This window comes from Oncorhynchus masou, chromosome 3 (genome assembly GCF_036934945.1).
Source record: "Oncorhynchus masou masou isolate Uvic2021 chromosome 3, UVic_Omas_1.1, whole genome shotgun sequence".
Taxonomy (NCBI): domain Eukaryota; kingdom Metazoa; phylum Chordata; class Actinopteri; order Salmoniformes; family Salmonidae; genus Oncorhynchus; species Oncorhynchus masou.
In genome coordinates, this window is record NC_088214.1 from 19,313,396 (window position 1) to 19,338,685 (window position 25,290).

Consider the following 25,290-nt stretch of genomic DNA (forward strand, 5'->3'; position numbering starts at 1 on the left):
ATGGACAAGTTACTGGGAATATTAAACTACCAATGGGACATTAAAAACTAACATCTTATGCTTCACGAAGTCGTGGCTGAACGACACCAATATCAACATACAGCTGGCTGGTTATATGATGTACCGTCAGAATAGAACAGCTGCCGGATAGAGGGGATGATGTCCACGTATTTTTGTAAACAACAGCTGGTGCACGATATCTAAGGAAGTCTTGAGCTATTGCTCGCCTGAGATAGAGTTTCTCATGATGTTGCAGACCACACTAACTACCGAGATAATTTTCATCTATATTCTCTGTAGCTGTTTACATACCACCACAGACTGAGGCTGGCACTAAGACAGCATTGAATGAGCTGTATTCCGCCATAAGCAAAAAAGAAGACGCTCATCCAGAGGCAACGCTCCCAGTAGTCGGGGAATTTAATGCAGGGAAACTTAAATCAGTTTTTGTTTTTTATTATCAGCATGTTAAATGTGCAACCAAAGGGAAAATAACTCTGTAGCGCCTGTACTCCACACAGAGATGCATACAAAGCTCTCCCTCGCCATCCACTTGGCAAATCTGACCATAATTCTATCCTCCTGATTCCTGCTTACAAGCAAAAATTAAAGCAGGAAACACCAGTGTCTAGATCAATAAAAAAAAGTGGTCAGATGAAGCAGATGCTAAGCTCCAGGACTGTTTTGCTTGCACAGACTGGAATATGTTCTGGGATTCCTCCAATGGCATTGAGGAGTACACCACATCGGTCATTGGCTTCATCAGTAAGTGCATCGAGGACGTCATCCCCACAGTGACAGTACGTACATACCCCAACCAGAAGCCAAAGAATACAGGCAACATCCTCACTGAGCTAAAGGCTAGAGCTGCTGCTTCAAGGAGCGGGACTCTAACCAAGAGGCTGATAAGAAATCTTGCTATGCCCTCCAACGAACCATCAAACAGGCAAAGCGTCAATACAGGACGAAGACTGAGTCGTACTACACCGGCTGAAGCTCGTAGGATGTGGCAGGGACTGCAAACCATTACAGACTACAAAGGGAAGCACAGCCGAGAGCTGCCCAGCAACACAAGCCTACCAAACAAGCTAAACTACTTCTATGCTCGCTTCGAGGCAAATAACACAAACATGTATGAGAGCACCAGCTGTACCAGAAGACTGTGTGATCATGCTCTCCGCAGCAAATGTGAGTAAGACCTTTAAACAGGTCAACATTCACAAAGCCAGATGGATTACCAGTACGTGTACTGTGAGCATGAACTGACCAACTAGCAAGTGTCTTCACTGACATGTTCAACCTTTCCCTGTCCGAGTCTGTAATTCCAACATGTTTTAAGCAGACCACAATAGTTCCAGTTCCCAAGAACACAAAGGTAACCTGCCTAAATGACTACCGACCTGTAGCACTCATGTCTGTAGCCACAAAGTGCTTTGAAAGGCTGGCCATGGCTCACATCAACACCACCATCCCGGAAACCCTAGACCCACTCCAATTTGCATACCGCCCCAACAGATCCACAGATGATACAATCTCTATTGCACTCCACACTGCCCTTTCCCACCTGGACAAAAGGAACACCTATGTGAGAATTCTATTCATTGACTACAGTTCAGTGTTCAACACCATAGTGCCCTCAAAGCTCATCAATAAACCAAGTACCCTGGGACTAAACTTCTCCCTCTGCAACTGGATCCTGGACATCCTGAAGGGCCGCCCCCAGGTGGTAATGGTAGGTTACAACACATCTGCCACGCTGATCCTCAACACAGGGGCCCCTCAGGGGTGCATGCTCAGAACCCTCCTATACTCACTGTTCATGCCTAATAGCACGGCTAGGCACAACTCCAACACCATAATTACACTTGCCGATGACAGAACAGTGGTAGGCTTGATCACCGACAACAACGAGACCGCCTATAGGGAGGAGATCAGAGACCTGGATGTGTGGTGCCAGGATAACAACCTCTCCCTCAACTTGATCAAGACAAAGGAGATGATTGTGGACTGCAGAAAAAAGAGGACCGAGCTCGTCCCCATTCTCATCGACGGGGCTGCAGTGGAGTGGGTTGAGAGATTCAAGTTCCTTGGTGTCCACACCAACAAACTAACATGGTCCAAGCATACCATGAAAGTCATGAAGCAGGCACGACAAAACCTATTCCCCCTCAGGAGACTGAAAAGATTTGGCATGGGTCCTCAGATCCTCAAAAGGTTCTACAGCTGAACCATCGATATCATCCTGACTGGTTGCATCACTGCCTGGTATGGCAACTGCTCGGCCTCCGACCGCAAGGCACTACAGAGGGTAGTGCGTATGGCCCAGTACATCACTGGGCCAAGCTTCCTGCCATCCAGGACCGCTATACCATGTGGTGTCAGAGGAAGGCCCTAAAAATTCTCAAAGAGTCCAGCAACCCTGGTCATAGACTATTCTCTCTGCTGCCACATGGGAAGCGGTACTGGAGCGCCAAGTCTTGGGTCCAAGAGACTTCTAAACAGCTTCTACCCCCAAGCCATAAGACTACTGAACATCTAGTCAAATGGCTACCCAGACAATTTGCATTGCCTGCCTGCCCCCCCCCCTTCACCCTCAACACCATTTACCCCTGGAGGGCCCCATCACACAGAACCCCTCTGACTGATCAGTGTGGCTGCCGTGACATCTGATGTCTTAAGCTCACTGCAAGAGACAACACTGCAGATCATATAGCTGAGGGGTAGCCTACTGTATATGGAGGGATTGTCCGAGTGATCATTTCATCCCAGATGACGCACAAGACTTGCAACTTGCATTTGTGTACAATCAATAAAACATCATGTGACAAGCAGTTTTCATCCATAGCTGAACATAAACAGCTTGAAGAGAATCTTGAGCCGTATTGTACCATTTAGAGGTACAACTGCCACTTAACTCTGTCCTTCTGACAACCACCTAGGGTGCTTTTCAGGAATATGACTCACTACTGCAGTCAGAACCTACTCCCTGTCCCAAGCACTCAGTGGGGACGCAAACGTCACTCTAATAAAACACTACTAAAATAAGTACTTTCCCTCCAAACCAGGGAAATGTCGTTTTTAAGGGGTTTAAGACTTGGTCGAGTACAGATGTCCATCTCCCGCTCTCTTTCTCTGCAATATTGTGGATGAGCTTGAGTGTGAAATAAAAGTAAATGGCTAGATTGAAGAGTGGGACAACAGAGTTCTAGAAAGACGAGGGGGACAGAGTGACGGCGGAAAGCAAGGCAGACTCCAGCACTTTTCACCTTTACTGTACAGTCAATATGAAACTAACAGTTCCCACTGTTGCACACTGATGATCAAATCAAATTTTATTGGTGGCATACACATATTTAGCAGATGTTATTGCAGGTGTAGCGAAATGGAGAGAATGCAATGTACAGTACCAGGGTTTTTCTGATATCAAAATGAGTCTTAGGTGGTGGGCGTGGTGGGGACGTTGCCATGGGCGTGGCAAATAGTGCGGTTGCAGACTGAACATTTAACCTCAGTGACAAAATGTTGATGTTTTAAAGCTAATTTCCCATAATTCCACACATTTTGCCATGTGGCGGAGATAAAGTTGTGCATTCTACGCTGACAATCTCAGAGAGAAAATGTTTCAGTTTCAAAGCAAATTTCCTATACAGTAAATAGACTGACAATATTTAAAAATAATAATAATAATAATAATAACAAAAGCAGAAACATTCGCCCCCCATCTTTTGATGCCATTAACTGGTGAAATCACTGCATTATGATGACAAATGACTTCAATGCATCTCTGACTGAGGCCATAGGGCTTGTTCAGTAATAGACTGTCAGGCCGGCACAGCAAGGCAAGCAGATTGCAATCCAGATTATTGTTCAAACTGGCTATCTATCAGTGGCAGGCAGTGCCATAGAGTAGCGATGAAGACTGAGGGGTGTTCCAGTGTTATTCCACTGTGCCACTGCCAGTGGACCAGGCCAGGACAGGGTAGCTGAAATAGCAGGTGCTCCAGAGCCCTCTGACCCCAATTCTCTCTGTCCTCATGCCAATGGAATGTGTGTCAGCTAAGGTGAAATGATACTAATGTCCCCTAGCCGGCTCTGACCAGACAACACCACAAGCCAGATCTACAGTCCAGCCAAAAGGCAGCTGCTAATGTGTGTGTGGCGTACACTCCAGAGAGACTGTGGCCTCTATAACCCGAGGATTTTCATGCTGATGGGTATAGTATAGTCTCTCTAAGCTACTAGCCTTACTGTGTGCCTCATGTATGTATGAGAGACTAGAATAGCCCATCGCAAGAGTGGAGCAGTAGCAACCAGGTGGAGCTAGAAATAGCTGTGGCCAAGGATGAGGACGCCGACAGAACTGATATAGGCTGTAGGCTAGGATGCAGGCTAGGCTGTAGGCTAGGATGCAGGCTAGGCTGTAGGCTAGGATGCAGGCTAGGCTGTAGGCTAGGCTGTAGGCTAGGATGTAGGCTAGGCTGTAGGCTAGGCTAGGATGTAGGCTAGGATGCAGGCTAGGATGCAGGCTAGGCTGTAGGCTAGGATGCAGGCTAGGCTGTAGGCTAGGATGCAGGCTAGGCTGTAGGCTAGGATGCAGGCTAGGATGTAGGCTAGGATGTAGGCTAGCCTTGGATAGAAAGGACCAAACCCATCAACCTCAAAAGCAATAGGGTTCAGTGCTGTCATGAACCATTTACCAGCCATACCATACAATTAGTTAACTTGTACTCAATGAGAATAAAACCAGTTTGAAACACATCTACAACTTTGCAAGCCACCAGTCTAACTGTATGGAGGCCAGTTTCATGTGAAGCCAAAGGCAGATTTCAACATTGTGTGAACAATAAAGTAATTCTCTTTTCATCACTAGCCCTGGCTTGGCAGTTAGGGTCAGGGTCGTACCTGGGGTTCCCTCGCAAGGCGGCGTGGTGCAGGGCGTTGAATCCGTTGTTGTTGGTGATGGTGACGTCAGCTCCCGCCTCCAGCAGCACAGAGAGCATGTCGTCCCTCTTCTTACTAATGGCGTCATGCAGGGGCGTGTCTCCCTCGGAGTCCTGTACGGGGGCGACATACATACCGTTACCACAATATCTAGCAGGAACCATCATTATCAAATCAAAATCCTATCACTAACAATATAGGCCTATACTGGTTATGTGAAGGAGATGTTTACATTTCACAAACACTTGAGTGCAAAGAGAGCCACCCAAATATTTTGGTTAGAGTGGATGCTTGTATTGTATTTGTCCTTTCACAATTGTACAAGTGTGTATTATTTGCATGTGTGAAATGGAAGTGTGTGTGGTGTGTGTGCTAACCTGGAGGCTGGGGTGGCAGCCAAAGTCCAGCAGGGTCTTGACCACCTGCAGATGGCCTTTGTTGACAGCAATGTGCAGTGGGGTCTGTCTGCGCTTGTTCCTGGCGTTCAGGTCGGCACCGCCCCTCTGCAGCACCTCGATCACAGAGCCCTCGTCTCCGAAGGACGCGTGGTGCACCGCCCGGTCTCCATCCTTGTCCTGGGAGGGATATTATACACAGACTGACCCAATGTCTCCACTGTTTACACCTCAGTGAGCATCCAACTATGACTGATAGTCAGCTTTTTAAGAGTATGAATTGAGACCAGTATAGGAAGACTGAAAAAAAGGGATTAGTTTCACTAGAGCACAGCTGTTCAATGTCAATCCTGGAAAGAAACACTCCAGGTTTTCATCCTCTCCTAATAAGGGACTAATTCAGACCTGGGACACCAGGTGAGTGCAATTAACTACCAGGTAGAAGAAAAACAGAAGTGTTTTGGCCATCCAGGACTGGAATTTAAACAGCCCTGATATAGTGTCTAGGGATATCATTTGTGGCACTGTTGGTCTTGGTATTGGGGAGGATTTCAATATATAAGTATTGAGAATGGGCTATAGGATAGACGTTATTATTGAGGAATAACTGTTGCCTGTACAAACCTCAGCCTCCAGGTCCACGTTGTGTTTCAACAGCAGCTTGAGGACGTCCACGTGTCCGTTCTGACTGGCCGCCTGCATGGCTGTGTGTCCAGCACACTGCCCGTTCACCTACAAACACACAATGTAGCACTGTTAGGTGTATTCTTGTATTTTGAGTTCATCCAGTGCACTGCCTCGTCACCTGCATACACAAGAGGGGGTTGTGTGTGTGTTTCATCGCCAACTGAGGTACTGGAATACTTGGGGCATAAATATTCATGTATGGTACTTTGGGAGTCACAGAACACATCTTGCCCTGGCGGGAGGATCACTTTGCCCAGCTCACTGTGCTTTAAAAAAGGTCCAATGCAGCCATTTTTATTACAATATCAAATCAATTCTGGGTAACAATTATGTACCTTAATGTGATTGTTTAAATTACAAATGGTCAAAAATAAACAAAAAAATACTTCTTGGCAAAGTGATTTCTCAAGGAAGAATTATGCCAGAACTGTCTGGGAGCAGTCGGAGTGGGTGGCCTAACTGGAGGAGCCTAATGGGAGGGACATGTAAACTGAAAAATAGCTATTATTGGCAGAGGAGTTTGACACACTCTGTTATTGGTCTATTAACTTATACTGCCAGGCAGGCAAAAACTCCACTCATGCATCATCATCGTCACAATTTCACAGTAACACAGGAAAATAAAGTTTGACTGCACTGGGCCTTTAAGTAATAATTCCACTGAAAGACACCGAGGAACCTGGCCAACCCTCACCGCACTGAGACACGCGTGCTCACACACACAGTCGCAGTGACAATGCTGCAGAACGCTTACAATGAGGGAGGGAGGGTAAGACGCTCTGATCTCTATTCTAAGCAGCTCTCTAAGGAAATAGGAGAGCGCAGACAGCAGACAGCTCCCCTTAGGGGCAGGTTGTTGGCCTGGTTGATGGAAGGACAAGCATCACAAGGGACAGGAGTTATTCCTGACTAACAACCTGCCAAGGAAAAACTCTGTGCCCCACCTATAACTAGGCCGCAGAGTTTTCCTAGTCATGTGTAAAATTGGCTCTGGACCATGAAATGGGGTATATTCACTCGGCTTGGGCGGGATACCGTATATGCCGCATACCAGAATATTTGGAAATAGCCACACTATGTTTTTTTCAATACCATAAAAACTATTTATTTCAAATTTTTCCAAACATTGTAATATTTGTAGCAAGGGTTGCAAAGTGTCGGAAACATTCCGTAAAATTTCCCATGGGGAGTTAAGCCTGGAATTTGGGCACTTTTGCTTAAATTTATTTTAAAAAGTTAGCTATTAAAAGTGAACCTTTTTTGTGAGATAGACACAAGGTAATTCTAGGTCTTGTGGCATATTTTGGTTAACTATCCCCAACTCAATGGAATAGCAAACCTCTGCATTAAAGGTTGACCGATTATGGTTTTTCAACACCGATACGGATTATTGGAGGACCAAAAAAGCCGATACCGATTAGTCGGCCGATTTTTAAAAATGTATTTGTAATAATGACAATTGCAACAATACTGAATGAACAGTTATTTTAACTTAATATAATGCATCAATAAAATCAATTTAGTTTCAAGTAAATAATGAAACATGTTCAATTTGGTTTAAATAATGCAAAAACAAAGTGTTGGAGAAGAAAGTAAAAGTGCACTATGTGGTATGTAAGAAAGCTAACGTTTCAGTTCCTTGCTCAGAACATGAGAACATATGTTAAAAGGAACCACCAGCTTTCATGAGTCTTCAATATTCCCAGATAAGAAGTTTCCCTCTACACCATTTGTATTTCATTAACCTTTGACTATTAGATGTTCTTATAGGCACTTTATTATTGCCAGTGTAACAGTATAGCTTCCGTCTCTCTCCTCCCTGGGCTCAAACCAGCAACACAATGACAACAGCCACCATCGAAGCAGTGTTACCCATGCAGAGCAAGGGGAACAACTACTAGAAGGCTCAGAGCGAATGACGTTTGAAACACTATTAGCGCGCGCTAACTAGCTAGCCATTTCACTTCGGTTACACCAGCCTCATCTCGGGAGTTGATAGGCTTGAAGTCATAAACAGCGCAATGCTTGACGCACAACGAAGAGCTGCTGGCAAAATGCACGAAAGTGCTGTTTGAATGAATGTTTACGCGCCTGCTTCTGCCTACCACCGCTCAGTCAGATACTTAGATACTTCTTGTATGCTCAGTCAGATTATACGCAATGCAGGACACGCTAGATAATATCTAGTAATATCATCAACCATGTGTAGTTAACTAGTGATTATGATTGATTGATGGTTTTTTATAAGATAAGTTTAATGCTAGCTAGCAACTTACCTTGGCTTACTGCATTCGCGTAACAGGCAGTCTCCTTGTGGAGTGCAACGAGAGAGAGGCAGGTCGTTATTGCGTTGGACTAGTTAACTCTAAGGTTGCCCGATTAAATTTAAATCGGTGCCCAAAAATACAGATTTCCGATTGTTATGAAAACTTGAAATTGGCCCCAATTAATTGGCCATTCCGATTACTCTGTCGACCTCCACTCTGCATGCACAGTGCACTCTTCCTTCACATATTCAGCTGATTCTCAAGATCTTGCACACTAATGAGATGCTATTGAGCCCACACTACTACACTGTCTGAGCCAAGGACAATATGCTTTCTGGTAAGTTTTGATTACAATACTGGTTGGGGTGAATATATTTTATATGACACGTGATTTTTTTGTTAACTAGTAAATAGTAGCCTACAGCAAAGTGTGTTTAAATCATTTCTTACTTGTAAACAATTTCTGCTAGTTAGTTTTTGCTACCAGGGGGGTTTTAACTTGCTTGAGCCTGCTAACTACGGTGTTAATTCACCTGTTTCCATACATGTTTAATTTTAAAACATTTATTTTACAAAGGAGTTGTTTAATCTAACTGCTTAACTATTTATCTGTACATGGAATTGTATTTGTTTTTTTAAAACTCATTTTTCATAATCTTTACAGGAAAATGCCATGGTCACTATCTGATGTGTGGAGACATTTCACTGCAGCTAATGTCGAAGGAAAAGCTGTGTACAATTGCAAATAATGTGCAAAATCAAATGTGAAGGCAACAAAGATGCAGAATCATCTGGTGGAGTGAATAAAGTTCCCTCAGTGCTCACAACAAACAACCTCTGACAAAAGTCAATACTTCTATTCTGAGGTGAAAATGATGAATCGGACACCTTATCGATAGCAGCAGCTCACGGTCCTCCTGGAAACAAAAGGTTTTTTGACATATGTTACTCCATTGAGTCATAGAAATGCTGATTAATGTCTTGTTTGAGCTGTGTGTGCAACTGGTTCACCTCTGAAGCTCACAGGCAATGTGTATTGGAAGAGATCTCTGAATTTTCTTGGCCCACCATACACCCCTCCAACCAGACATGCTTTATCTACTAATATGCTGGGGATGCAGAGTTCAACAGAGCTCAAGTGAAGGTCAAGCAAATCATAGAGAAAGCAGACTGCATTGCAATCATCTCTGATGGATGGTCAAATGCTCATGGGCAAGGAATAATTAACTAAATCATCTCCACCCCTCAGCCAGTATTCTACAAGAGCACAGACAACGGACACACTGGTCTCTACATTGCAGATGAGCTGAAGGCAGTCATCAATGACCTTGGACCACAGAAGGTATTTCCACTGGTGACAGACAATGCTGCAAACATGAACGGGGCTTGGTTCAAAGTGGAGGAATCCTACCCTCACATCACACACATTCGCTGTGCTGCTCATGCATTGAATCTGCTCCTCAAGGACATCATGGCACTAAAAACAATGGATACACTCTGCAAGAGAGCCAAGGAAATGGTTAGGTATGTGATGGGTCATCAAGTTATAGCAGCAATCTACCTCACCAAGCAAAGTGAGAAGAATAAGAGCACCACATTGAAGCCGCCCAACAACACCTGTTGGGATGGTGCTGTCATCATGTTTGACAGTCTCCTGGAGGGGAAGGAGTCTCTCCAAGAAATGGCCATATCAGTCTGCCCATATGGACTGCCCCATCAATAGGATCCTCCTGGGTGATGCATTTTGGGAGAGAGTGGTAAGCAATTGAAACTCGTGAAACCTATAGCAGTAGCAATTGCACGTATTGAGGGAAACCATGCCATCCTGTCTGATGTTCAGACTCTGCTTGCAGATGTAAGAGAAGAAATCCGTACTGCCCTGCCCACTTCACTGTTGCTCCAAGCAGTTCTGCAGTTCTGGAAGACTTCTGCCTGAAGCCCACACATGCCGCAGCGTACATGTTGGACCCCAAGTATGCTTGGCAAGAGCATCGTGTCTAGTGCAGAGATCAACCAGGCCTATGGTGTCATCACTACCGTGTCTCGCAAACATGGCCTGGATGAGGGCGAAGTACACTTCCAAGCAAGGGCTTTGGGATGGAGATGCAATATGGCAGTCATGCCAACATATCTCATCAGCCACCTGGACTAAGGGACTTTGTGGACCCGAGGCTGTTTCCCCTGTTGCCTCCATCATTCTCCAAATCCCACCAACATCAGCCGCCTCAGAGCGCAACTGGTTCTTGTTGAGGAACACACACACCAAAGCACGCAACAGGCTGACCAATACAAGGGCTGAAGAATTGGTGACCATCCGGGCAAATTTGAGGCTGACAACGAGCCAACCTCAACAGGGTTATGGTGTTAGAGGAAGGCCCTAAAAATTGTTAAAGACTCCAGCCACCCTAGGCATAGACTGTTCACTCTGCTACCGCACGGCAAGTGGTACACGGAGCGCGGTGTCTAGGTCCAAGATGCTTCTAAACAGCTTCTACCCGCAAGCCATAAGACTCCTGAACACCTAATCAAATGGCTACCCACACTAATTGCATTGCCCCACCCCACCTCTTTTACACCGCTGCTTCTCTGTTATCATCTATGCATAGTCACTTTAATAACTCTACCTACATGTACATATTACCTCAACTAACCGGTGCTCCCGCACATTGACTCTGTACCGGTTCCCCCCTGTATACAGTCTCGCTATTGTTATTTTACTGTTGCTCTTTAATTACTTGTTACTTTTATTTCTTATTCTTACCCATATTTTTTTTAAACTGCAATGTTGGTGAGGGGCTCGTAAGTAAGCATTTCACTAAGGTCGACCCCTGTTGTATTGGGCGCATGTGACTAATACAATTTGAAGGTTGTAAAATGACAGTGAAAATGAGGCCTCAGAGTCTGATATTCAAGAGTTGGATATTGAGGAGGTCCAGGGAGAAGACATGGAAGCCTGAGAGGAAGACAACCAAAGCTTTAGTTTCTAGACTATCATTTTACAGATGTACGCTGAAAACGTTTTTTGGGAAATGCGATGGATCATTGGGAATCATTAAATATTCCCTTTCTTTTGTTGTTCAGTGAAATCAATGCGTCAACTCATTTAATTAAAGTTCAATTCGTAACTAAATGTTTATTTTATTTATTTTGGATGGATTTAATAATTTACAATTAGGTCTACTTATGATAAGGTAAAAGGTTTATGTTTCCGTCTCCATATATGGTAATTATATCCAATGCAAAAAAACAATTTGCATATATTTCCGTTAATTCCCATATATTCCTATTAATTCCCACAGAAATTTACCACCTCTGAATATTCCCCAAAACTTGCAACCATATTTGTAGCTATTATTTAAGTATACCCTGCAGTCGACTTGTGCAACTTCATTTCACCTGTTAAATTATTTTACATTAGGAAGCTTAAGTAGTTCCCCTGAACAGTTGAGCCAGCCACGTGACTGTTTGTAAATAGCACAATGGGAGAAATGGGGATCAGGGGAGTCCAGCTGTGTGTATTGACAGGGGTCTCGTTTTATATTGAATGTCAGTGTTTTTTTGCTTCAATAGAATGATCAGGGACAAGCAATTATAGTTTTCCTAAACAAGAAAATACATTAGTTCAACACAGTCGGCAGAAATTTGCTTAATTTTCATCAGATGAGAAAAGTAAATGAGCTTACAATGAAAAAGAAAAAAGGTATTTTTTTCAAAAACGACACATGGCCATCATATTTCTAATGTTTAGGACTATGCAGTTTATTTATTTTTCCTGGGTGAATAACTCTGCGTTAACAAGACCCAAGTTTAACTTGCTATCTACAGCGCATTCAGAAAGTATTCAGACCCCTTGACTTTTTCCACATTGTTACGTTACAGCCTTATTCTAAAATTAATTAAATCGTTTCCCCCCTCATCAATCTACACACAATAGCCCATAAAGACAAAGCAAAAACTGCTTTTCATAATTTTTTGCAAAAATAATGAAATATGACATTTACATAAGTATTCAGACCTTTTTACTCAGTACTTTGTTGAAGCACCTTTGGCAGCGATCACAGCCTCGAGTCTTCTTGGGTATGACGCTATAAGCTTGGCACACCTGTATTTGGAGATTTTGTCCCATTCTTCTATGTAGATCCTCTCAGGTTCTGTCAGGTTGGATGGGGAGCTTTGCTGCACAGCTATTTTCAGGTATCTCCAGGGATATTAGATTGGGCCACTCAAGGTTCCCACAGTTGACAGTGCATGTCAGAGCAAAAACCAAGCCATGAGATCGAAGGAATTGTCCGTAGAGCTCCGAGACACGATTATGCCAAGACCGCAGCATTGAAGGTCTCCAAGAACACAGCGGCCTACATCATTATTAAATGGAAAAGGTTTGGAACCACCAAAATCTTCCTAGATCTGGCCACCTGGCCAAACTGAGCAATCGAGGGAGAAGGGCCTTGTTCAAGAAGGTAACCAAGAACCCAAATGGTCACTGACAGAGCTCTGGAGAACTTTCCAGAAGGACAACCATCTCTGCAACACTCCACCAAATAAAGCCTTTATGGTAGTGGCCAGACGAAAGCCACTCCTCAGAGTAAAAGGCACAACAGCCCGCTTGGAGTTTCCCAAAAGGTACTTAAACAATATTCTCTGGTCTGATGAAACAAAGATTGAACTCTTTGGCCTGAATGCCAAGTATCGGGTCTGGAGGAAAGCTGGCACCATCCCTACGGTGAAGCATGGTGGTAGCAGCATCATGCTACGGGATGTTTTTTTTGACGCAACCCATGTAAAACAACCTGATTTGAGCTTAAATTGATGGAAATTGATTGGGATTGTGTTTATTATTAAATATACTGAACACAAATATAAATGCAAAATGTAAAGTATTGGTCCCACATTTAATGAGCTGAAATAAAAGATCCCAAAAATGTTAAACATGCACAAAAAGCTTACTTCTCTAAAATGTTGTGCACAAATTTGTTTATATCCCTGCTAGATTCTTTGCCAAGATATGCCACACCTGACAGGTGGATGGTTTATCAAGAAGCTGATTAAACAGCATGATCATTACACAGGTGCACATTGTGCTGGGGACAATAAAAGGCTACTAAAATGTGCAATTTTGTCACAACAAAATGCCACAGATGTCTCAATTTTGAGGGAGAGCACAATTGGCATGCTGACTGCAAGAGCCAGAGAATGTATTGTTCATTTCTCTACTGCCTACAAAGTCGTTTTAGAGAATTTGGCTATACGTCCAACTGTCCTCCCAACCGCAAATCACATGTAACCACGCCAGCCCAGGAACACCACATCCGGCTTCGTCCCCTGCGGGATCATCCACCCAGACAGCTGATGAAACTGAGGAGCATTTCTTTCTCTAATAAAGCCCCTTTGTGGGGGAAAAAAAATATTCTGATTTGGGAGGGACTTATAACACATAGTAATCAAAAAATAGTTAAACAAATACAAATATATTTTAGATTCTTCAAAGTAGCCACCCTTTGCCTTGATGACAGCTTTACAAACTATTGGCATTCTCTCAACCAGCTTCACCTGAAGTTCCCACATATGTTGAGCACTTGTTGGCTGCTTTTCACTCTGCGGTACATCTCATCCCAAACCATATTAAATTGGGTTGAGGTCGGATGATTGTGGAGGCCAGGTCATCTGACACAGCACTCCATCACTCTCCTTGGTCAAATAGCCCTTACACAGCCTGGAGGTGTGTTGGGCTATTGTCCTGTTGAAAAACAATTGATAGTCCCACTAAGTGCAAACCAGATGGAAAGGCGTATCGCTGCAGAATGCCGTGGTAGCCATGCTGGTTAAGTGTGCCTTGAATACTAAATAAATCACTGACAGTGTCACCAGCAAAGCACCCCCATCCCCCTCCATGCTTCACGGTGGGAACAATCTGAGATGCAGTCAACTCTAATGAACTTATCTTCTGCAGCAGATGTAACTCCGGGTCTTCCTTTCCTGTGGCATGAGAGCCAGTTTCATCATAGCACTTGATGATTTTTGCGACTGCACTTGAAACTTTCAAAGTTCTTCAAATGTTCCAGATTTACTGACCTTCGTGTCTTAAAGTAATGATGGAATGTCGTTTCGCTTTGCTCATTTGAGCTGTTCTTGCCATATTATGGACTTGGTCTTCTACCAAATAGGGCTATCTTCTGTATACCACCCCTACCTTGTCACAACACAACTAATTTGCTCAAACGCATTAAGGAAAGACATTCCAATATATAACTTTTAACAAGGCACACCTGTTAATTGAAATGCATTCCAGGTGACTACCTCATGAAGCTGGTTGAAAGAATGCCAAGAGTGTGCAAAGCTGTCATCGATAGGCACATAACACATGATTATTTGATGTTATTTCAAAGTGTTGATGTCTTCACTATTATTTTACAATGTAGAAAATATAAAAAATAAAGAAAAACCTTTGAATGAAATAAATAGTTGAAAAAAATAGTTGAAATTAGTTGCATTTATATTTTTGTTCAGTATAGATGGCAGCACCGCTGCGTCAATGGACACTTAAGGATTAACTGAGCCCCTGTCGTCATAATGTCATTTTGCCATCTCAATTACCAATAAATATATCCCTGGGGGGGGTGCGCCATGGAACTAAACTATGATAGACACCTACCAAGCTTGAAGCTGTGTTGAATGAAGAGATCACTTACGTCCACGTCAGGTCTCTTGAGGATGTCCTCCACCTTAGCCAGGTCTCCATTGGCTGCTGCTTTGACCAGTTCCTCATTGACATCACCCGACTCCTGGGTCTCAAACAGCTTCTTCAGCAGCTGAGACAGACGCTCTACACACAACGTTACATGGGGGTCATCTTCTAGGTCCAAGGAGTGAAGATTGTGTGTGGTGTGTAAGAGGGGTCAGTGTATGTCTATGCCCACTTATAAACAGGCTAGTAGTAGATTTGGAAAAAAATATTGGTTTTCTGGTTTGTGTATCGGTGTGTACACGCTGTAAATGTGTGTGTTCTGACTACCTCCGGATGCGTTGGTGACAGCAGAGCCAGTGGGGGCCACCTTGGTGACGGCAGCAGGGTTATAGGTCCATGACGTTCCACACACCTCCACCTTCAGGTCGCTGTCAGAGTAGATCTGCTGCACGCGGCCCACCTTGCCCAGGGTCTGAGGAAAACAATACATTCTTTACTATAGCATTTTTTATTACAAAAAAGAGCATAAACATAACATACTGTTAAGAGATTGTAACAATCTGTTAAGTACCAAATATTATTGAAGGGAATTCTGAACCTCCTTTCAGAATTCTAGTGTCTCTTACACAGGGAAGTTAAATTATCTGAGATATAACCAAGGTATAAAAAACAAATACAATTTGAGGGGGAACAAAACAAAAAGAGATGCGCATCTGTGTATTTAATTTCTACAAAGCCATTCATTCTCATTTCAGAAACAGACACGGCCCTTCCTTTCCAAAAACATGACAGGAAAGCGTAATCACAGATGAGTCTATAGCACTGTTCTGATTATTCATTCAAAGGGCAGTTGAAGGGCTGAGTGAGAGCCAGACATTTCTCATCTACACAGCCAATTATCTGGGGCCTTGCATTTTGTGGCTGTCTCCCTGTTCTTTGATAAGACTGAGGCTACGATGCAATATCCACGGTCTCCAGCATACTAGATACATACATTTATTCTAATCAGGAATGCATTCTGAGTACTATGCTAACGTGGATATTGAAACAGACTAACACATCGTTACAATATGTAAACACTAGTATACCAATTAGAATGCATGACCAATACATTGCTTCATTGGCAGCCATCTTTCCTACACAAACTTTTCCAGCCTAGTGTCGCAGAGCGTCATGTGTAATTTGAATACCATTCTCTAGCAAGTCTGCAACTTGATTCACTCTGTTTGGAGAGTCAACTAAAGAGCTGAAAAGGCACTACACCTCGCTTAAAGTTTGAATCGGGACATCAGTCCGACTCAAGGAGCCTTTCGTAAACACTCAAAACTGAGGGGGCGGGCGAAGGGGAGCAGCAGCAACAACAGTAGGTACCGATGAACGGGTTTTAGGGCTTAGTAGTCATGACATACACCCAGGTGATATGGTCCTTGATACGTGGGAGATGAGATGTGGAAGAAAAAGGATGTTTTGCTGACAAAGGAAATGCATGTGTGTCTTACAGGCAGCATGGCCTCAGCCCACTCCCCATGCGTGTCTTACAGGCAGCATGGCCTCAGCCCACTCCCCATGCGTGTCTTACAGGCAGCATGGCCTCAGCCCACTCCCCATGCGTGTCTTACAGGCAGCATGGCCTCAGCCCACTCCCCATGCGTGTCTTACAGGCAGCATGGCCTCAGCCCACTCCCCAGTCCCCATGGCCTCGCCCACTCCCCATGTCTTACAGGCAGCATGGCCTCAGCCCACTCCCCATGCGTGTCTTACAGGCAGCATGCCCACTCCCCATGCGTGTCTTACAGGCAGCATGGCCCACTCCCCATGCGTGTCTTACAGGCAGCATGGCCTCAGCCCACTCCCCATGCGTGTCTTACAGGCAGCATGGCCTCAGCCCACTCCCCATGCGTGTCTTACAGGCAGCATGGCCTCAGCCCACTCCCCATGCGTGTCTTACAGGCAGCATGGCAGCATCAGCCCACTCCCCATGCCCCATGGCCTCTCCCCTGCAGGCAGCATGGCCTCAGCCCACTCCCCATGGCCTCTCTGCAGCAGCTTGATGCGGTCGATGTCGTAGCAGATCTGGACCAGGTCTCCCACCAGGAACTGGGAGCTGCCTCCCTCTGCCCCCGCCGCAACACCTTCCCCACTACGCACCACGTTGGCCTTGGTCAGCACCGCAGGGTTGAATGTCCACCTGGACACACACACACTTTGAGGTGGCACCAACATCATCGAAATTACAGTGTCATAAATATCTTTCATTAGGACAAAAAGGTTAAGTCCATGTCCTATTCTTGTTATGACAGAAGTTGTTGTGTTATGACAGGACTGTGCTTGTGTACTGGTCTTTATTTTTTTATTGAACCTTAATTTAACTAGGCCTGAATTAAGCCCTGATAGAGCTTACCTGTTCCCACTGGGGTACTGCACCACAATGTCATGGTCCTCGTCGATGCCACACACGGTACCGGTGGTGGTGAGAGTCTCGAACATTCCGTCTGTCCAGCCTCCGTGGCCGTGCTGCAGGGACTGGACTATTTCCAGGTCCAAGTCGATGTTGACCAGGTCTCCAATTTGCAAACCGCCTGGGTTTCTGTTGCCATTCTGCTCACCTGTGGGGAGAGGGCAGGTGGAATACATACTGGTTACACATTCTTATTTATTTACTTTATTTCACATTTATTTATGTAGGTTAGTCTCACTAAGATAAAATAGGGTGGACAAATCAGATCATGGATTGTCTTTTTTGATTACTTGTATTAAACTTGACGAGTTCATTTGGTTGCTGCAGTGCTGCTAAACAAAACACAGGTATCACTGGCCAGGAATATCAGAGAAGACACGATCCTTGAGATTGCGGAAATGCTGTGCCAGTGTGGCCTGTGACTGCACCAGGTCTGTCTCCATGCAGCCTGATACTGCCTGTATTGGTGTGATGATGCCACCTAGTGGACACTACCAGTAACAGCAGGCAGGCAGAGAAGTGCTCCTGATGCCCTTGGACTCAACTGCAGAACACTGTGCTGGGGAAGTATTGGTGCAATAATTACGACGTAGTGCCATGGATCACGAGTACTGTACTCACCGAGAACAGGGCAGTGGTCTCTGTAGAAAGAGCCTCCTTTGGCATCCTGGACACATTTCAAATCCGACTGAAAGGGAGAGACAGGGAAAAAAGCATCAGCTAATGATCTACTTAATTCAATCTATTAGAAGTACAGTAGATTAACAACGACGTACGAGTAAATTCACACTGCAGTGACATGCCGTGTGACATTGTGTTAAAGTTAGGGCGGGGTGGCAACAATGGCATTACCTTAAGGACTCTGGCTCAGCAGGGAAGGAACAGCATCATATCACTTGAAATGACAGATGCGGATGGGCATCCACTGTCAGACAGAGGGCAGCCATGTTGACTAAAAGGCATACTGCTCCTCTGACAGAGCAGGGTTCACTAACAGTGGTTGCGCCCCCAAATTGGACTCTATTCCCTACATAATGCCCTACTTTTGGTCAACGTAGCGCACCATAAGTGCATCATAAAGGGAATAGGGTGCAATTTGGGATATTGGCTTTTTGATGTCATTTTGTACAAAACAGATGTGTAAAAAGCAAAGGAAAAAATAAAACACATTGAGGAAAGGAAAGTCAAGAGACCAGATGGTGGCCTTTTGGTGCTACAGTCAAAGTCGGAAGGTTACATACACCTTAACAAAATACATTTAAACTCAGTTTTTCACAATTCCTGACATTTAACCCTTGTAAAAATTCCCTGTCTTAGGTCAGTTAGGATCACCACAGGATCACCACAAAAATGTGAAATGTAAGAATAATAGCAGAGAGAATGATTTATTTCATCACATTCCCAGTGGGTCAGAGTACATACACTCAATTAGTATTTGGTAGCATTGCCATTAAATTGTTTAACTTGGGTCAAACATTTCAGTTAGCCTTCCACAAGCTCCCCACAATAAGTTGGGTGAATTTTGGCCCATTCCTCCTGAGAGAGCTGGTGTAACTGAGTCAGGTTTGTAGGGCTCCTTGTGCGCTCATGCTTTTTCAGTTCTGGCCACACATTTTCCATAGGATTCAGGTCAGGGCTTTGTGATGGCCACTCCAATACCTTGACTTTGTTGTCCTTAAGCCATTTTGCCACAACTTTGGAAGTATGCTTGGGGTCATTGTCCATTTGGACCAAGCTTTAACTTCCTGACTGATGTCTTGAGATGTTGCTTAAATATATCTATATATATTTATCATTCTACTCCCTCATGATGCCATCTATTTTGTGAAGTGCACCAGTCCCATGATGTCAAGCAAAGAGGCATAGTTTGAAGGTAGGCCTTGAAATAAACCTACAGGTACACCTCCAATTTACTCAAATGATGTCAATTAGCCTATCAGAAGTTTCAAAAGCCATGACATAATTTTCTGGAATTTCTAAGCTGTTTAACTTCTTACGGGTATGTGGGACAGTAGTGTCCCAAATGGCCAACATTCGGTGAAATTGCAGAGCACGAAATTCAAAAATACTAAATTCAAATATTTAACCTCTCTAGGGTATGTGGGACGCTAGCGTCCCACCTGGCCAACATCCAGTGAGATTGCAGAGCGCCAAATTCAAATACAGAAATGCTCATTATAAAAATTCAGAAAACAGAACTTATTTTACATAAGGTTTAAAGATTAAATTCTTGTTAATCCAACCACGGTGTCAGATTTATAAAATGCTTTTCGGCGAAAGCATACCTAGCCCAGAACATACCTAGCCCAGAACATAGCCCAGTTGACAAATTATTACAAACAGTAACCAGCCAAGTAGAAGCATTACAAAACTCAGAAATAGAGATAAAATGAATCCCTTACCTTTGATGATCTTCATATGGTGGCACTCAGAAGACATTCATTTACGCAATAAATGTTCCTTTTGTTCGATAAAGTCTCTTTATATCCAAAAACCTCTTTTGCGCGTTTTCTTCAGTAATCCACGGGCTCAAACGCAGTCAAAACAGGCAGACAAAAATTCCAAATTGTATCCGTAAAGTTCATAGAAACATGTCAAACGATGTTTATATTCAATCCTCGGGTTGTTTTTAGCCTAAATTATCTATAGTATTTCAACCGGACAATAACGTCGTCAATAGAAAAGGTAAACAAGAAATGCACTCTCTCTGGATTGCGCATGAAAAAGCTCTGTGACATGTCAGGGTTCACTCATTCAGACTGGCCTTACTCCCTCATTTATAAGAATACAAGCCTGAAACCATTTCTAAATGCTGTTGACGTCTAGTGGAAGGCATAGGAACTGCAAATTGAGTCCTAAGTCAATGGATACTGAAATGGCATTGAATAGAAAACTACAAAACCCACAAAAAAATACTTCCTGAATGGATTCTTCTCAGGTTTTCACCTGCCAAATCAGTTCTGTTATACTCTCACACACTATTTTAACAGTTTTGGAAACTTGAGAGTTTTCTATCCAAATCTACCAGTTATATGCATATCATGTCTTCTGGGCCTGAGTAGCAGACCGTTTAATTTGGGCATGCTTTTCATCCAAAATTCAGAATGCTGCCACCTACCCGAGAGAGGTTAATGATCTTCTTCTGTTGGCAATCCAAAACGTCCCAGTTATATCATAAATGGTCCTTTTGTTTGATAATGTCCTTCTTTATATCCATAAAAACTCAATTTAGCTGGCGCGCTTCAGCCAATAATGTACCCAGTTTCCCTCCAGCAAAATGCATACAAAATGAATCCCAAACGTTACTAATAAACTTTTCTAAAGAAGTCAAACGTTTATTATCAAACCTTAGTTTATTTGTGTATTAGGATACCTATCAAATTTAAGACGGAGAATAGTATGTTCATTACCAGAGATAAATAAGAAAGAACGCACTTTCCTCCACGCGCTTGGAAACACTACAGACAAAATGAGAGCCACCTAGAAAAAGTACAATTTCTGGGTTATTTTTCCAAAAACCAGCCTTAAACTCTTTCTAAAGTCTGTTTACATCTAGTGGAAGCCCTATGAACTGCAATTTGGGAGGACTTGGGTTTATAATTATAGTACTAGCCCTTGAAAATAGTGGTAAGCTGATTTTTTTGGAGGGGGGGGGGGAATTTGTCCTCGGGGTTTCGCCTGCCATATCAGTTCTGTTATACTCACAGACATAGTTTTAACAGTTTTAGAAACTTTAGTGTGTTTTCTATCTAAAATCGACCGATTGTATGCATATCCTAGCTTCTGGGCTTGAGTAACAGGCAGTTGACTTTGGGTGCGCTTTTCATCCGGATTTAAAACCACTGCCCCCTATCCCAGAGAGGTTAAAGGCACAGTCAACTTAGTGACCCACTGGAATTAGTCATGCACAAAGTAGATGTCCTAACCGACTTGCCAAAACTGTAATTTGTTAACAAGAAATGTGCGGAGTGGTTGAAAAACGAGTTTATGACTCCAAACTAAGTGTACGTAAACTTCCGACTTCAACTGTATTTGAACCAAACTACCCAGTAAAAAAAAAGTGAAAATACATTGATATTGTGCACAAAAATGCAGTGTGTCTTTCACCATGTCCACAGTACTTGTTTGTAGTCTTTGATTTTCAATAATAATATTAAGTGTGTTTGAAAAAAATGTTACAAAGCGTACAAAGTAACAGATTACATAACACCCAGGTTGGCCAATGACCAGGACATCAATATATACCGTATAACAGATGGATTTGGTCAGTTTGCCACAGAGGCTGTGGTTTTTCATTATTTTTGGTGGAGCAGCATATATAATCCATGCTTTACTTAATCCAGAAGCAGATGTCGTCTACCTCAACCCCTCAATCCTACCAGACATATTAAAATAACAAAGGACAAATCTGTTACATAAACCAGCTCTCTGATTGTCAGCATTCATAAAAAAGCAGGAGTGTTCTCCACCAATCAGCACACTGCCTGTCATTTGTAGCTCTTTGGGACCTTAAGACTCCTCCTCCTCCCCCTGAAGCTGACCTCTGTGTTCACCCTCTTCCACATAAAGAAAGAAGGGACCAGATTGCTTTTCTCATGTAGATTCCCTCCCTCCTTCCAGCTGCCTGACACAATGGGGCTCTGGCTACTGGCTGGCTCTCCACTACAAAGGCCTGGCAGCACAAGAAAGACCCCCAGCTCAGTGGTCAAACAAAGAACACCTGATATTTTGTGTGTGTGTGTTACTTTACTCACCATCCCCTCGAAGCCCACTCTGTAGAGGTTCTTGGCCCCATTGTCCCAGAGGACGTAGGCTGCACTGTGGGGGCTGGCTGCACTCCAGTCCTGGATCTCTGTCACCTGGGGAGGAAGACGTAGAGAAGAGGAGAGATGAAGAGTCGAGGAGTTAGCCAAGGCATTCCCATCTAAGAATAATTCTAAAGGCATGCCTCTTGGTTAACAATCTGTTGGCTATAATGTGAAATGTATTATGTGCGTTTCTGGCACATCAACAGATAATGTCACAAATATCATGATATGTCATTTAATAATATGGCCATGGGACTATTTACATTGACACCACATTCGTTTTCACACTGCTGCTACTTGCGGTTTATTATCTAAGCAAAGTCACTTTACCCCTACTTACATGTAAATGACCTTGATTAACCTGTAACCCTGCACACTGACTCGGTGGAGGTACCCTCTGTATAAAGCTTCAATGATATTTTAATAATTATTCTTTAAATTATTAATACATTTACAAAAAAAAAAATTAAAACAATAATATAAAGTAAATTGGTAGTTTATTAAGGCTTAAGAAACAAAAACAGAATAATGAAGTGACCTGTGTGTTTTTAGCGAGGTCCAACCAACTTTATGATAAAGGATGCAGTGGTGAACGTCAAAACTGTCAGATTATATAAAATGAAGTGTGCTATGATAAATTGCGTCCAAGGGCTTCAAAACACTGTTAGCTGCATTCATGTATATAATATCACCATAATCTATAACAGGAGTAAATGTAGACTGAATTATCTGTAATCTACTATTTAATGAAAGGCAAGACCTATTCCTATAGAAGAAGCCCAAATAATTCTTAATTTCTTGACAAACTCGTTAACATGCTTTTAAAAAGATAGCTTTTCGTCAATCCAGATGCCCGATATTTAGAGGCAGGACACGATCAATGGATGGACCATCTATATCTAAATCATCAATGACATTATTTGGAAAAAAACATGTACTTGGTTTTACCAGCATTTAGTAACAATTTCAGGTCATCCAAGGCTTCCTGCAAGGTAGTAAAAGCAGATTGAAGAGTCAGAGCCTGAGCTGCCGTAGGGGCAGTAGCATATTGAGCAAGGAACTTCATCTGTACGCAGATGACAGTTACAGTTTTGAACAGATAGACCAATGCTATTAATATAAAAAGTGAAAAGAACTGAACCAAGAACCGAACCCTGTGGGACACCTTTTGTTATTTCTAGAAATCCTCATTTAACACCATCAGTAAGTACACACTGTTCTGTTTTAAATCCTTCTCAAACCAGGTACAAGCAGCCCGATCTAAGGCAATCATAGAGAGTTTCTGAATAAGTAAGGTGTGATGCAGTGTTGAATACCTTGGACAGGTCAAACAAATCAAAGTTTATTTGTCACGTGCGCCGAATACAACAGGTATTACAGACCTTACAGTGAAATGCTTACTTACAGGCTCTGACCAACAGTGCAATTTCTAAAAAAATAAAAAGGTATTAGGTGAACAATAGGTAAGTGAAGAAATAAAAGAAGAGGGCAGCACCGTTTGGAGGAAAGCACACTTGGAGGAAAGTTCATGGTAACAAGTGGAGGACAGAGGAGCCTCTTATTAAAGAAGAAGTTGTTACAGGTCTGTGAGAGCCAGAAATCTTGCTTGTTTGTAGGTGACCAAATACTTATTTTTTTCCACCATAAATTGCAAATAAATTCATTTTAAAAAATCCTACAATGTGATTATCTGGATTGATTTTTAAAAATTTTGTCTGTCATAGTTGAAGTGTACCTATGATGAAAATTACAGGCCTCTCTCATCTTTTTCAGTGGGAGAACTTGCACAACTGGTGGCTGACTAAATACTTTTTTGCCCCACTGTAAATAGCAAATGGAGAACGCTTAATATTAGGGAAGTTCATTAATAAACACACTAGGCCTAGCCTATAGAATGCTGAATGGATCCTCTTTTTAATAGAGGCCATCACTCAGTTCTCTCAAAATTGCATAGCCTATAAAAAAATATTGTGCAACATGAGCTCTCATGAAGTGTTTGATTAGATTTTTGATGACATTTGCATTGATGTCAGAGTGGTTAGAGGGACAATAGAGTGCTGAGTACCAGGCAGTTAGCAAGTTTGGTAGGCTACTAATGACCATCAGCAGCATCATAGCTTGGAGAAGCCCAATTACCGTGACTAAACGGTAACATGGAATTTGACTGATTTCATGACTCGTAAGCGCCGGTGTGGCGGTAATACGGTCACCCCAATAGCCCTAGCTATAGGACAATGATCACTAAGGTCAATTGCAAACACACCAAAAGACATGCACTTATGGGTGTTATATGTGAGAATTAAATCTAATAAGGATCCATCTAGATATTTCACATTTCACCGAGTGGCTTTTGAGATTAGCTGCATTAGATTAAGATCAAGACAAATGTTCTTCAAGTTATCGGAGATAGGTAACTTTAACCTGGACTGGCTGACACCTAAGACCACCAGTTCAGACGATAGAAAAGGTTTTAAATGCTCAGCTATGATACTAGTCGCATCAACTAAAGGAGTAAAAGGCCAAAACACTCCAGCAACAAATAAATGCCTCTTTTGGCTCATGGTCACATCTACAACCAGGATTTCACAATTATGGAGCATAGTGATATTAAGAGCACATGGATTTCACAGAGTACAAGTCAAAAGTTTGGACAAACCTAATCATTCAAGGTTTTTTCCCCCCCTTTTTTCTCCATTGTATAATAACAGTGAAGACATCAAACTACGAAATAACACATATGGAATCATGTAGCAACCAAAGAAAGTGTTGCTGGAGTGTATAGGCCTCCTGATTAAGTACCTTTAGCTACTGTAATATTTCTCCATAAAAAAATGCCAAAAATGCTTTTCTACAAAAAAGTCTGGGTGGGAAATGGAAAACTAGCTGTTATTGGCAAGGAGGTTTGGAATTGGTTTATTAACCTTTCTAGGGCAGGGGTTCAGCCTCGACCACATTCCGCTGAAAAGGCAGCGTGCGAAATTCAAAATAATTTTTCTGAAATATTTAACTTTCACACATTAACAAGTCCAATAAGCAAATGAAAGAAACA

At 42.9% G+C, this 25,290-nt stretch overlaps 1 protein-coding gene across 5 annotated transcripts in view; it reads right to left on the reverse strand.

Moving 5' to 3' along the window:
* The window catches only part of LOC135512244 (E3 ubiquitin-protein ligase mib1-like), a 79,494-nt gene that overhangs the window by 40,311 nt on the left and 13,893 nt on the right, over window positions 1–25,290 (reverse strand). For all 5 annotated transcript variants that reach the window (XM_064934080.1, XM_064934099.1, XM_064934089.1 and 2 more), the window contains 9 exons: window positions 22,188–22,292; window positions 18,055–18,121; window positions 17,377–17,581; window positions 16,977–17,163; window positions 15,303–15,447; window positions 14,980–15,113; window positions 5,961–6,068; window positions 5,319–5,516; window positions 4,903–5,054 (listed from right to left, as the gene is read on the reverse strand). In XM_064934080.1, coding sequence (XP_064790152.1) covers window positions 4,903–5,054; window positions 5,319–5,516; window positions 5,961–6,068; window positions 14,980–15,113; window positions 15,303–15,447; window positions 16,977–17,163; window positions 17,377–17,581; window positions 18,055–18,121; window positions 22,188–22,292 — 1,301 coding nt within the window. The remainder of the gene's footprint in view (window positions 1–4,902; window positions 5,055–5,318; window positions 5,517–5,960; window positions 6,069–14,979; window positions 15,114–15,302; window positions 15,448–16,976; window positions 17,164–17,376; window positions 17,582–18,054; window positions 18,122–22,187; window positions 22,293–25,290) is intronic.